Source organism: Sciurus carolinensis, chromosome 12 (assembly GCF_902686445.1).
Source record: "Sciurus carolinensis chromosome 12, mSciCar1.2, whole genome shotgun sequence".
Classification (NCBI taxonomy): Eukaryota; Metazoa; Chordata; class Mammalia; order Rodentia; family Sciuridae; genus Sciurus; species Sciurus carolinensis.
In genome coordinates this window covers 108145146-108158004 of record NC_062224.1, presented here as the reverse complement: position 1 = coordinate 108158004, position 12859 = coordinate 108145146, and the positions used below count along the sequence as shown (strand labels likewise).

The following is a 12859-nucleotide window of genomic DNA, read 5'->3' as shown; positions in this document are numbered from 1 at the left end:
GCCGCTTTTCTCCCTTCTGTGATTAGGACTGGAGGTCACCTCAGGGGAAGGACCGTGCTTGTGTGTTGGGGAAGAGGAAGGACACTTCTCAGCTTGCCCTAGGGGAAGGAGGCCACTCCTGGACAGGAAAGGAGTGTGGACTATGGATTAGAAGTCGCAGCAGAGGACGAAACCTAGCTTACTGCCATCGTCACCTAGATGACTCCACCGAGACTCTCCAAGAGCAACGGCCAGAAAGGCAAAGGCAAAGCGCGGATCTACAGCAACCGTGAAGGCGACATGGGAAGAGGAAGGGAAGAAGACCCATGGAAACCCAGACAGGATGGAGCATGAAAAATGAAAGACGGAAGGAGGGTCTTTTGACGCTTTGTGCACCAGGTGGGGGCTAATCTACAGCCCTGCCAGCCGAATTAGAGGCTCACTTTCCTTGGTCACTTCTCCAACTAAAATCTGCAGACCTACAGCTCTTCGCTTGTTTCTTCCGAAGTAAGGGAAGGTAGAGGATTTGTTCCCCTGACAAACTGCAGATGCTAACCGCAGGATCAAGGATGAAGACGCCAAGATTAGTAAGAGGTGACCACATTATTTTGTACTTTCTCCCAGGTTTCTGTCCAAAGTTCAGCTTTCTGAAGACATGATTGTATGCTTTGCTTTTTTTAGGTTAACTTTCTAAGTCTTTATTAAAAATAACATAAACCTTTCAGAAAATGTTTTGCAATCATTTGAAAGAATTATTAAAGTGGCAAATGCCTTCTGTGGAAAAAGTAATGTAGAAGTTTTCAGTACAAAGTAAGTAAATAAAAGTCCCTTATCCCTATCCCCAATCTTGGTGCAAACAGATAATTTGCTCTTACATATAAATCAAGCTATTTTGAGATTAGGTAGGCAAGTTTCTCTACATACCTTACATAGGTGTGTGCAAGTGTGTCTAAGCATGTGTACAGACAGGGAGGGAGGACTTGAAGGATCATGTACAGATGTAGGTATGTGTCTAATTTTTAAAGACCGGACCCTGAGCCACATCTCTTCTTCTACAGCTTGTTTGTTTAGTATCTCCAGTGGGTAGGCCATAAACTGGTCGTAATGGTTGTCTGATCACCTCTGGGGGTAGAACTAGATTCTTGGGAAATAAGAGCAAGAGAAGATTTACTTTTCATTTTATGCTGTTTTAAGTGTTTTGAATATTTTAAACAAACTTTCAAAATTAAAGAAAAGAAGAGAAATATGGTTAGTGCCGTCAGGGCTGTGATGGTGGGAAACGGTCCCGCAGGGAAATGGCAATACGGGGAATGGGAAGGGCGGGGGCAGAACAGTGGTCAAGAGCAGAGGGCTCAGGGAGGGAGCAGGGGCGGCAGGCCGGTCCAGCAGAGCAGGAAGGAGAAAGTGGCAGGGTGGAGCCGAGTAAGGCCAGCCTCAGCCAGAATGAGCACCCAGCCAAGGCTCCAGGGGAAGCCTCCATGCCCTCTTCCAAGCTGGGAAGCTCAGGGAAATGGTCCTGTGGCTTTGACCCAGGGAGGCTGAATTTGGACTCCTGGCCTCAAGAACTTCAGAGAATAAATTTGCTTTGTCTTAAGCCACCGGGTTTGTGGTAGTTTGTTACAGTGGCCACAGGAAGCTGATCCAGGAAGTGAGTCATGCTGCCCGTGCTGAGAAGGCAGTAAGGAGTTAGCAAGGGCTTCAAGCTGAGGAGCGGTGCCATTAAATCGCATTTTAAAAAGGGAACAGATGGCGAATTGTTGAGTGCAGTACAGTGGCAGGAAACAGAGCGAAGGAGACATGAAGAAGCTTCTTCAAATGCTTTTTATTGACACACAGTCACTGTACATATTTATAAGGAACAATGTGATATTTTGATTCATGTATACATTAGGTAATAATCAAATCAGGGTGATCAGCATCTCGAGCACCTTAAATCTTTCTCGTGTCTTCATCATAAGTACAGTCCTGTCGCTGTTTCGGGACACGCTACCTATCTTGGCCCTACTGTGCACACCCGCCTTCCTCACACCCAACGGATATGTCATGCCACTGACCAACCTGCCTCCATCACCCTTGCCCTTACTGTCCCACTCCCAGTCCCTTCTGTGACAGTTGGTAGTGTGAACGCAGGCAGCCTTGAAGAAACTGAGAGAAGACTGTGGAGGAAATATCGGGTGGCGGAAAGGACAGGCCTTTGTCGTGGCTGAATGTGACATCGAGGAGTCCTCGCTCTACATTCTGACCCATCAGAGGAGTGCACGAATCTTCTAGCAGATATAAAAAAAGAGAAGAGATGCTGACCATTGTGGTGCCTGCAGAATATCCAGGTAGAAAAGGAAGTTTTGACTGTTGGAGAGACAGAGGGAACGGAGGTCTATGTCAGGGCAGATGCAGGCGGGACTCACCTACAGCAGTGGAGGAGAAAGGAACAAAATCTCTCTGCAACCCTTTTGATAAATGTAGACCATTTCTTTTAGAGGAATAAGGGCAAGAAGGAATGAGAAAAAAACCAAAGACTTATGCAGAGAATCTAAGCAGAGCAGCACTCACTGGGGCATCAAGGGAGGAGAGGACTCCTGAGGAGCAGATGGCTGAGAGGGACGGATTCTTTACTGGGACGAGGGAACGGTCCTGTGGAGCAAAGTCGAGGAAAGCAATGATTGGAAGAGAGGAGTTGAGTAAGCAGGGAAGAGACGCGTGGATAAACGACTCTCTTAAGAAATCCGACGCTAACGCCATGAAAGGATGCATCTAAAGGTCGTAGAAGACACGAGGTTGGGGAAGAGCGAACTCAGTGGCTGGAGAGGCTGTAAAGGTGGAGAAGATGAGAATAAGGAACGGACCAGGGAGATCCAGCGGTGGGGGTGGGGGACAGCTGGCACGTAGGCGGAGGGCCAGCCTGGAGAGCAGGAACACAGGGAGAGGAGACGGAGTTAAGTCTGGATGTGGGGACAGGGCAGGCGGGGAACCTCAGGGCTAATAGCACTCGACTTGTGAGCAGAAAAAATGAGGCGGATCTTAGACAATTAGACAGTCAGCACACGTTCCATAGGCTTCCTCGGACTTACATGGAGGCAGCGATCCTAATGGCAGGGTGGCGTTAGGACAGATGTGTGCCTGCGGAACGGGAGGCTGCTGCCTTCTGAGGGTGGGGCTCCTCTGCCCTTACCAGCCGGGGACAGCTGCACGGGAAACCCCAGAGGACTCAGCACCGCAGAGGGACCCTGCCCACCAGCACCATCACCACCATCTCCACTGAAAACAACAGGAACAAGGAAAACCAACAGCGGCCACGTGCTGAGCAGCTGCTCACCCAGCTTCAGCTCAGGGAGTATAAAGATGAATGAGACGTGGGGTCTACTCCTTAGAAAGTTATCAATTTTGTAGAAAGAAGACGCTATTGTTTGGAAGTGCCCCCAACAGTCTATTGTGCTTGCTTCCCAGACACTGGTGCTTCTGGAAGGTGGTGGAAACTTTACGGGATAGAACCTAGTGGATTTTCCAGTCACAGGGGTGTGCTCATAAAGAGATCCCAGGATCCTTGCCCCTTCCCGTCTCTCTCTTTGCTTCCCAGCCACCATGAGATGAGCAGCTTTGCCTTACCACATGCTCCCTACCTTGATATGCTGCCTTGCCACAGGCCCAAAGGCAACAGGGACAACAATTATGGAATGAAAACTCTAAAACCATGAGGCAGAACAAAACTTTTCTCTTTTTAAGTTGATTATCTCAGGTATTTTGCTACAGTAACAGAAAACATACTAATACAGAGGAGAACACTGTACCCAAATCCTGAGAATGATTCTCACATAAAGGAGCATTAATAAGGCCCCATAAGCTAACAGAGCTGGAAGACACAGAGTACAGGACATATGGTCTGGATAATTAACTGACTAAAGTAAAATCACTCGGCCAATTCTAAATTTCCATCCCATAAGTCCTGTGCCCCTTCCATTTCATTTTACCACATAAAACTTTTTCTTCTATTCAATCTATAAGTAATTTTGGGTAACTGGTCATAGGTACAGAAGCAAGGAATAGAGAAAGCCTTTTCACAGAAGGATTTTAAAGTTAGAGCTGATGCGAACGCATAGTCAAAGGGCCAGTCAGGGCAGGGACAGAGCCATCAGGGCCCTTGTGAGCCCAGGGTAAAGTCCCATTCTGTGCCAATCCTCTCTGAGGGCACAACAGTGGAAGAACTTTTTCCTTTGTCTTGTGAACTTATCATTCTTAATTAGTAGCCTGCCTAATGCAGGGGTTTGGAAGAAAGGAAAATTAGCGCCTAGAGGGGAGAAAGATATTTAAACGTTAGAACCAGGCCAAACAACAAATTAGAGAAATCCCATAACTTCCAGGTGAGGCTCGGGAACAGAGGCAGACCTGGTTGACAGGTACCCGTCCCGTAGGTTTCACCAGCCGGGCATAATTAAAGGAGACATACTAAACGTGGGAATATCTTTTAAGATGAATAAGAGGTGTTATGAAAATCACATTTCAGAGAACTCAAGTCCACAGCTGGACAGTGTTCCCCAGTCCAACGGCTGAGTGGCAGGAGGGGCTCGAGATGGAGGAATGGATGGCATAATGCCAGAGCAGCAGGCGGCCTTCCGTCCCGGCTCCATGTTCAGCCCTGAGGATGCTGGCATGCTCCGGAGAGAAGCATGGTGTAGAACCAGCAGCTCTGGGTAAGGTCAGCCCCTCCTGTCCAGAAACCCCAGGCCCTGGCAATCCCTGGACCACGGCAAACAGGACGCAGGGGGTTTCAGCCTTTGCTTCCGTCCCCAGGCCCTGGCGGGAAAGGCGAGGAAGCTTTGCCAGCTGGAAGGGGGCTTATCGACATTCGCTCACATTACGCCACTCTCTTGGCAGACTGGAACTGAACAGTGTTAAGATCCTAAGTTTGAGGGGACACCAGAAGCCTGTGGGTGTACCACTGAGTTGAGGAGAATCAGGGCTTGGGGGGAAATGCCTGCAGCAACTGCAGCCCGGAAACAAACCTCTGGCTCCTGGGAGGGAGGTCCCGCCAGAGAAGAGGAGGAGAGAGTGTGATGGCTCACAGAACTAAGAGCACCTCAGCCATGGGACCACATCCTGCTGACAGGGAGCTCGGGTCCCCGAGGAAGCCTGGGTGGCTGAGCCTGAAGGCCAGCCACTCCTCCGGTTCTCTTGGCCAGAGCATCGTCGCCCACCGCGGCTCGGCCTCACCGGAAGGTCGCGTGGACACCCCCAGGAGGAAGGCCTGGCAGTTCCAAAGCAGCCCGGGGCCCTCAGAGCACAGCGCCTTGGCCAGAAGGTGCACTCCAAAGGCCGGAAACGTCCCGATTTCTTGTAGCAACTCAGACCGAATGTTAACTCTTAAGAGCGTGGACGAGGGGTTAGTTGTGACGCTGTCACCCAGAGCCACGTAACCGCTAAACCAAAGGAGAAGTCCTGGCAACACACATCAACAGGACGCAGGAGCCTAAACGTGGGGCCGGGTGGGGCGAGGAGGGCTAGCAGCTGCTCCGAGGGGGTGTCTGTCCAGCAGCGTGTGGGCCCTCGGAAGCAGCAGGCGGGGGAACGGAAGCGTTTCCCTCCCCTCTCCGCTCCCATGACAGCGGTCATTCACAGGAGGTGAAGGGATGGTGGTGTCAGTCCTTCAGCAGATTCCCCCTGCGGTCACGCCGTTACCACACAGCTGTGACAGCGGCCCACGTCCACCAGTCCGCCAGACATTCTCATTCTGAGATTTGGTTTTAGCAATCAAACCTTAAAAATTCCAAGGATGGGCACAGGGCACTGACGGGAAATCTGAGCTCCTGCTTCCTCTGCAGACTCCCCGAGGGTGGCCGTGTGGACGGCGCGTGGGTCGCCAGCGCCCGCAGGGGTGGAGCTGCCGCAGCGCACGCCACTCACCTTTACTGATGTCTTGGTACTCCAGCCAGAGTCGCCGCTGGACTTGCTTATTTGGGTACCAGATAGAACAGGACTCCTCAAAGCCGTAGATCGCTTCCTGGATGTAATGGTTGCCAAACTGGTCCAACAAGGCCACAAAGTCTGCACGAGACGTGGCCCCGTCCAGGGAGTGGAGCGCGTTGCTGAAGGCTACGGAGGAACATGGCCCAAGGGGAAGGGTGAGGACTCACACGTGGCCTCCGGACCCCCAGGCACCTCAGCCCCAGATGTGACTGTGTAGCCCAAAGTGACCTGGGACAGCTGGCTAGACTACCAGGTCATGTTTCCACGTGACCAGGCAGACAGTTCAGCTCCTGAACAGACATCTGTCGGTCCTGCCATTACCTTTGCACAGGTGAAGCTCTGCACAAAGCTTCCACTCCCATACCCCTTATTAAACGTCTCCCCGCAACACACTCAGGTCGTGACACTAAGTCAATGTACTCTGGTCAAATGATGGCCTTGTAAAAAAGGAAAAGGAAAGCAGAGTCTAGAGCAGAAACACAAATACTAGCAGAGAGCGGCTCCCCTCATAAGGTAAAGAATGGCTTCGTGGAATGTGTGAGGGTGGGAATGTGTGGCACCAGGTCACGCATAAAACGTACCCTAACTGTGGCTGGTGACCCGAAAAGTGCGTGAGACGTTGCCGTTGGGCAGAGACACAGGCAGTGGTCAGACGATGAGGGGAGGGAAGAGAAGTCCCGAACACTCTGCTTTCATTTTATATCAGAAAATCCAAAGGGAAGGGACTGAAAACGACCCATGGAAAAAAACACCCTGCTTGCCTCTACCCCAGGCCCCCCACTCCAGCCAAATCTCCTCGGGTTCTTTGCTCCTTAAGAGATTTACACTCACAAGACAAGCCGGCCTATGGTAAAACGTCCAAATCCAAAGTTTTCTGTCTCTAGCCAACTTCCTGGGACACTCCTTTCCCCACAGGATCAGGGCAAGGTGGAATCTAGCTCAGGCGTGAGACCTAAGGTGCCAAGGGCACATCACTTGGGGCACCATTACATAACTTTAAAAAAGGCCCATCACAACAGAGACATCCAGCTCTAGCCCTGGTGTGCACAGCATCTCTGCTATGTGCAAACTGAGTGTGTGGATGGTGGAGTTTTTACTGTGGGTTTTCCCAACACAGTCCTCACTCCAATCCCCTCTTGTCAAGAATTCTTGCAAATTCAAAAGAAAAAGTTCTGAGCTCTCTTCTGCCCCGTGGACATGTTCTAGCTCCGTAATGCATGATTTTTGTGTATTCGGGAAGTGTTACCTTTGAAAGTGTGTAGCTCGTTTCTCACCATGACCCTCCCATTGTCCTCTACCATTTACCTTCCTCCTGATGGCCAAAGACTCCAGCCACCTCCCCCCTGCTGACTCTGAGACCCTAAGTGAGTTTAGAACTCATGAATCCTTAACGTACTAGATGTCATTCACATATCCCTCCATATGTAACATAAACCATGAATGTTTTACTACACATAACTGCATTTCTCTGTTGCTCTGTATCTCCATCCCTCTATCACACTCACTTGCTCTTTAGGAAATTTAGGCTATTTCTCACCTCCCCACCCCCACCCCATCCTGTTTTCCTTATGTCATTATGTGGAATTTTAAATCATTTTCTTTGCATTTGGAATGTTGTATTCTGTCACTTTGTGAAAAGCCTGTAAGTTTTGAAATACCCTCTGCACAAGCTGGGGGACCCCAAAGAAAATAATAATAGTCACTGGCTCCAGCCGGTCCACCCCATCTCTTCTTCAATTCAGGATGAAGCATGCAGTTGGATCTGACTTGGGAAAGGATACCACTCCCGTCATTTGTCCTCAAGAGTGCACATGGAGTAGCCACATGCAGGCAGCTCAGGACAGTGGAACAGTGGGGCTGTGCCCTGTGTCCTGGCGTGGGGGGCGCTGGCTGAGGGGCTCACCCTGAGAGACGGCCGCTTGGTTGAGTTTGATGTGGTACATCACCGATCGGACCTTCCAGTGCTGCAGCACAGGGTACCCAGACACTTCACTGAAGTTCACCATCCCTGGGGACAGAGGAGACACGGGTCAGTGTGTGAGCCGAGCTCACAAGTCCCTAGTGGAGGAAGGTGACCCCACTCCATTAGGTTCAGGATTGCAATTGTAAGAAAATGATAAAGCGTTCTCTGATGAAGAGAATTTCTAGAATCACAGTGACAACAGCTATCATTTATTGAACTTTTACTCTGTGCCAGGCATTTCACTAAGCGCTTTGCATATATTAAGCCAGCTGAAGTGACTTGTGAATCATTGTGACTTGGGTGTTATTATTATTTGCATTTTATAAATGAGGATACTGAAGCTCAAAGAGGCTGTTTATATCAGGTCCCTAAAACACGAGGTAAGCCGGGATGGGGTTCCAGATGGCCTGAGCCCAGGGCCAGGGTTCCTACTAATTCTACCACAACACCCCATAATGAATTTATACTACACTCTAGGCTGACTGCGACACGCCAGTTTACTGTCTTTAATAGTAGCAGTAATCGACTCAACTCACGTATCTGATAGCATTGATTTTTCTGTCTCATTTAACTGATTTGTGTTTGGTATTTAAGTTTTAATTACTCTGAGGCTGATAAAGCTCATTTTTTTTTCTTTGCCAGAAGGGACAATGTCAGGGTGACTGAACCACTAGGGGGACAGAAATAGCCAAATATCAAGGGCCATCTCTGTGCCAGGCAATGTTTGGGGCACTTTAGGACCCCTTTTGCTGATGGGGAGACAGAGGCTCTGAGAAGCGTAGTTAGCTGATCAAGGTCACTCAATAAGCCCTTCCTGAGACCTTTAGAGAGATTATTAGCAGGCTGTTCTTCCTTGAGTGCTTTGGAGAAAGAGTGTCGCCCTGTTTAAATTCTAACCATTACTATAAATATAACATGCTAGAGAAACAAAATAATTAGGCCACAGGAAATAAAAAAATCACCTTTCTAAGTTTAGAGAACCAATTTTAACTTCATTTCTATACCCAATGTTTGTTATATGTGTAAGTTATAGGAATATACATATGCTTTTCTATATGTATATGTACATAAACATATACAGTAAACTTGTATAAAGTATATAAAGACATATAAAACTAGATAACATATAGTGTATATAAAGTGTGCGTGTATACAACTATAAGGGCAATAATGCATACATAGTTAATTATTCTGCTGCTTTGACCCATGCTTCCTTTAAGCTAAATCAACTAATTTAATACCTAAGCTGAATAAAGAGTAGGCAGGATTAATTAGCTGCTTGTCAACCCTGATCAAATTAGATGAGTAATTACCAAATTTCCATTTCTGTCTGAATCATATGGGAATAATTATTGGTAAGAAAAAAAGAAAAAAGGTCAGAAAAGGTGCTTAGTGAATCAATTGCTTAAATTTTATATTATGTAGTCAAAGATAAGTTGCCTAAAACTAAGAGAAGGTTTTCCGCACTTTCCTTCTTTCGAACATTCTTTGAGGGCATTAAGCTTTGCAATACCAGTCATGTGACTGCATGCTTTGGCTTTTAACCTCCATGTTAACTTCAAAAGCATACAAATGGAGTTCTAACTGTACAAGTGAAGGCTTCAGTCACAGCCCTTACAGGTGCGTTTCATCAGCGTGTCAGATGTGGGTGGCCTTCAGAACCACCGCTCCTCACGTCAGCGTGTCGGCTTTGCTGTTAATCAGAAAAGCCCAGGTATGAAGAAAACAGCAGGTCCAAACAATAAAGATGCCCAACTTATTTGGGGAAAGCTCCCTCGAACGGACTTGCTCCACAGTGGAAAACCAACAGGCAAGGCAGGCGATGGCAGGCGACAGTCTTGTTTAAATGACCGTCCTTCTCAGGCCAGAGTCTCCTCTTTCTGGCTGCCGCCAAGGGAGTATTTTGGTTCCAGTTGTTTTGACTGAAGACTGAGAGGCTTGCTGACATGATCCCTTGCTTCCTTTTCAAATCTGGCATGGCCACCCACTGTGTGATTTGGGGCTAGGCGACTCATTTCTTTCCGTTTTTCATATCTGGAAAGTGGGGATGACAGTGTGCATCCCATTTACTCTACAGGTAGGTTGTGACAAAAAGAAAATTATAGGCACAAGAATACTTTGAGAAGAGATGAGGCACTGGACACACTGATGGCTCCCATCTCCTCCTCCTCCCCTCCTCTGCCTCCCTCTCCCCCTCCCCTCCTCCTTGGTCCTCTGCCACCCCCCAGCTGTATACACCTGGCACTTAACCGATGCTTTTGCTATTACTCCCTAGACGGCAGTCCAGATTAACAGGGGAAGAGGAGGAGGAAGGACAGGCGTGGGCTGGGGAGGCCCGCACACCACATCTGCCTAGCCGGAGCCCCGCAAGGGAACTCCATTGCTTCGCTGCCCACACTTGGCGACACTGGGTCAGGGGGACACTTACATAACCGTTAGAGCTTAGAAATGTTTCTCTGTGCCTACTTACAGAGACTATTTCCATTAGTTAAAAGGAAAGGGGTATTTTAAAGCATGTGTTTTCTAGCTGAGTCCTATGATTCTTTCTCAGAGTGCCCTTGACTTGCAGTCAGGTTTAATGTTTTATTTTATTATCATTTTGAGACACATTTCTGCTGAATGGCTCTTTTTTCAAATGCAATGTTTTCTCAAGAAAGAACATCATTTGTTTTTCTACCTAATGACTCAACAGACCTGTGTGCAATCTTGCAAGGAAGGAAGGAAGGAAGGAAGGAAGGAAGGAAGGAAGGAGAAATAAAGAAGGAAAGAAAACTAGCTTTCTCTTGCTATTTTATTTGAAATATCAGGAGCATATCTGATCCCAAAGTGTTAAAGCCAAGAGTCTTTTTCCTTTGAATGAACTTGAAGCAGTTCCAAAGAGTCCATGGTTCTACATCTTCAAATAGATCCAATGACTGTGGCACCCAACAGGACTCTGGATATGGCCAGCAGCCCCGCCACCTCCTTCACCCATCTCCACACTTCCTCCTTTGTCTCCACTGAAAGACTGAATGCACAGACAGACAAAAGCCAGGCCTACACAAAAACGAAACTCAGACCCACGATCTGTCGCAACCAGCTCAGGAAACCACCCCGCTGGCTACAATAACCCATCCAGGAAGCGGATCCACTGTCCACGGCACAGACTTGCAGGAAGCCCCACCACTACTCTAGCAGGTAGAAAAGGAGCCAAGCGATATCTCCTGTAACGACCGGTCTCGAACCACCAGCGCATCATCTCCAGCGACAGCTTCCCTACCTCTGGCTCCCACTTCCTAGGTCCAGCCACCGACAGCCAAAGGTGCACCCCTCATCAGTGGCATGGGATGTCCCAGGCCAGCAGCCCCCAGTCCACCTGAAACCCTGCCGTTCTCACTCCTGTGCCTGCCCCTGAGTTCTGCCACCACACAAGTGATGGCCACCACGTCCCTTGCTATAGCCAGCTCAGAATGAGCAGCCTTTGCCTGTTCTCGTTTGGTGGGCCTTCGTTATCTGCACGCTGCATGCAACAACAAGCAGACCCACGAAGCTCCGCGTGCTTACGTATTACTGTGACGAAGCAAGGAAAGACACGTCGATCGGTGTCTCCCAGCGTGTTCTTTAACCAATTCTGCCAGGTGGAAATAGAGGTTGCGGGTGAAAAGAACTCTCTGGTTAAGCAGGTTTGGGAATTGCTAGGTTCAATAAAGTGAAAGGGATGTTTTCTCCCACAGGAGTCTCTTTCTAATGCTAAGGTGATACAGATAGCAAAGAGGACAATAGTCTCTCCAAACATATTTGAAGGCAGACCCAATTGTGAATGGAACTTGGATTTTTCATAAAAAAAAATAATAAAGCTTGCAAATGCTGATATAGAAGATTCTGAAGCTCACTTTAGCTTTAAACATCCTCTCTTGCTTATAAGTTTATGGGAACTATGACCTATAATAATAGAGTGTGAAATGATACGGAATTCACTGTATGCCTTTCAGGAAAGTTACAATTAAAATGTAACTTTACAACTGGAAGGATGACATCAAAGAAATTTGGTCAGCTCTCTCCTTCATCAATCCTTCTGGTCACACTGGTATTTAGAAACAAGCTCATTCCTGCTTATGTCAAAGGAAGGGCATGCTCTTGGCCTAAGTGATACCACTTCCTGACCAAAATAGGCTAAAAGCAGAGCATCAGGTCAGGAAGAGCTCCCACCTCGCGGTCAGGAGTGCGGGACTCCACGCCTCACAGGGAAGATGGCAGGATCTTATCTGGACAGCTTCTCTATTTTTTTCCCCTCCCTGTCCCCTGCAATAAGCTGTATTAGGAGAGACCCAAGGACATGGGGAGAAGGAAGTTTCTTTGTGAAGGAGGACCAACTTGGGGGTCTCTTCCTTATTCCCCAAGTAGCAGATCTAAGCGGGTTCCTCTGATGTTCTGCTCCATCCACTGGCCCCTCCTAGAGAGCTCCAGGTATCGTCCAGAACCACCCTGGTGTCCTCCTGGTATGATAAATGAGATGGAATCTGCCCTCAGCCAATAAGTCATAAAGTGTGCGGGGGGGTTCTGGAGGGTCTGGAACCGAGGCAAGTGGTTTTGTAGTGGCGCAGAATCTGTCCTGTTTGTAGGGTCCACCTCGCCCCCCACCCAGCACGAGGCCCTGCACACACATCTGGGAGGTGCTTCTCAGCTAACCATGTACAGGCAGGAAACTAGATTCCCTAATGCCAGAGACAGAGGCTTTAGGGACAGTCCAGAGGCTGCAGTTTGATTTCTGTGTGTGCGTTTATATGTGTGTTAATCTTTATAGAGTCTGTTCATCTTTTGAAGAGAATTATGGTTGGTCCAGAATAAATTGTTTTCTAAGTTCTTTTCCAATGAGGAAGAAACCATTTGGTGATTTTCATACTAATTTCTTTCTTGGTACACTGATTTAGTTCACAAACACAGATTTCAGTATGTGTTAGGAACTGTTCTAAGAACTTT

General features: G+C 48.2%; 1 protein-coding gene across 3 annotated transcripts in view; it reads right to left on the bottom strand.

The window, feature by feature from the left end:
• The window catches only part of Astn1 (astrotactin 1), a 284134-nt gene that overhangs the window by 58350 nt on the left and 212925 nt on the right, over positions 1–12859 (bottom strand). For all 3 annotated transcript variants that reach the window (XM_047521201.1, XM_047521202.1, XM_047521203.1), the window contains 2 exons: positions 7841–7945; positions 5875–6063 (listed from right to left, as the gene is read on the bottom strand). In XM_047521201.1, coding sequence (XP_047377157.1) covers positions 5875–6063; positions 7841–7945 — 294 coding nt within the window. The remainder of the gene's footprint in view (positions 1–5874; positions 6064–7840; positions 7946–12859) is intronic.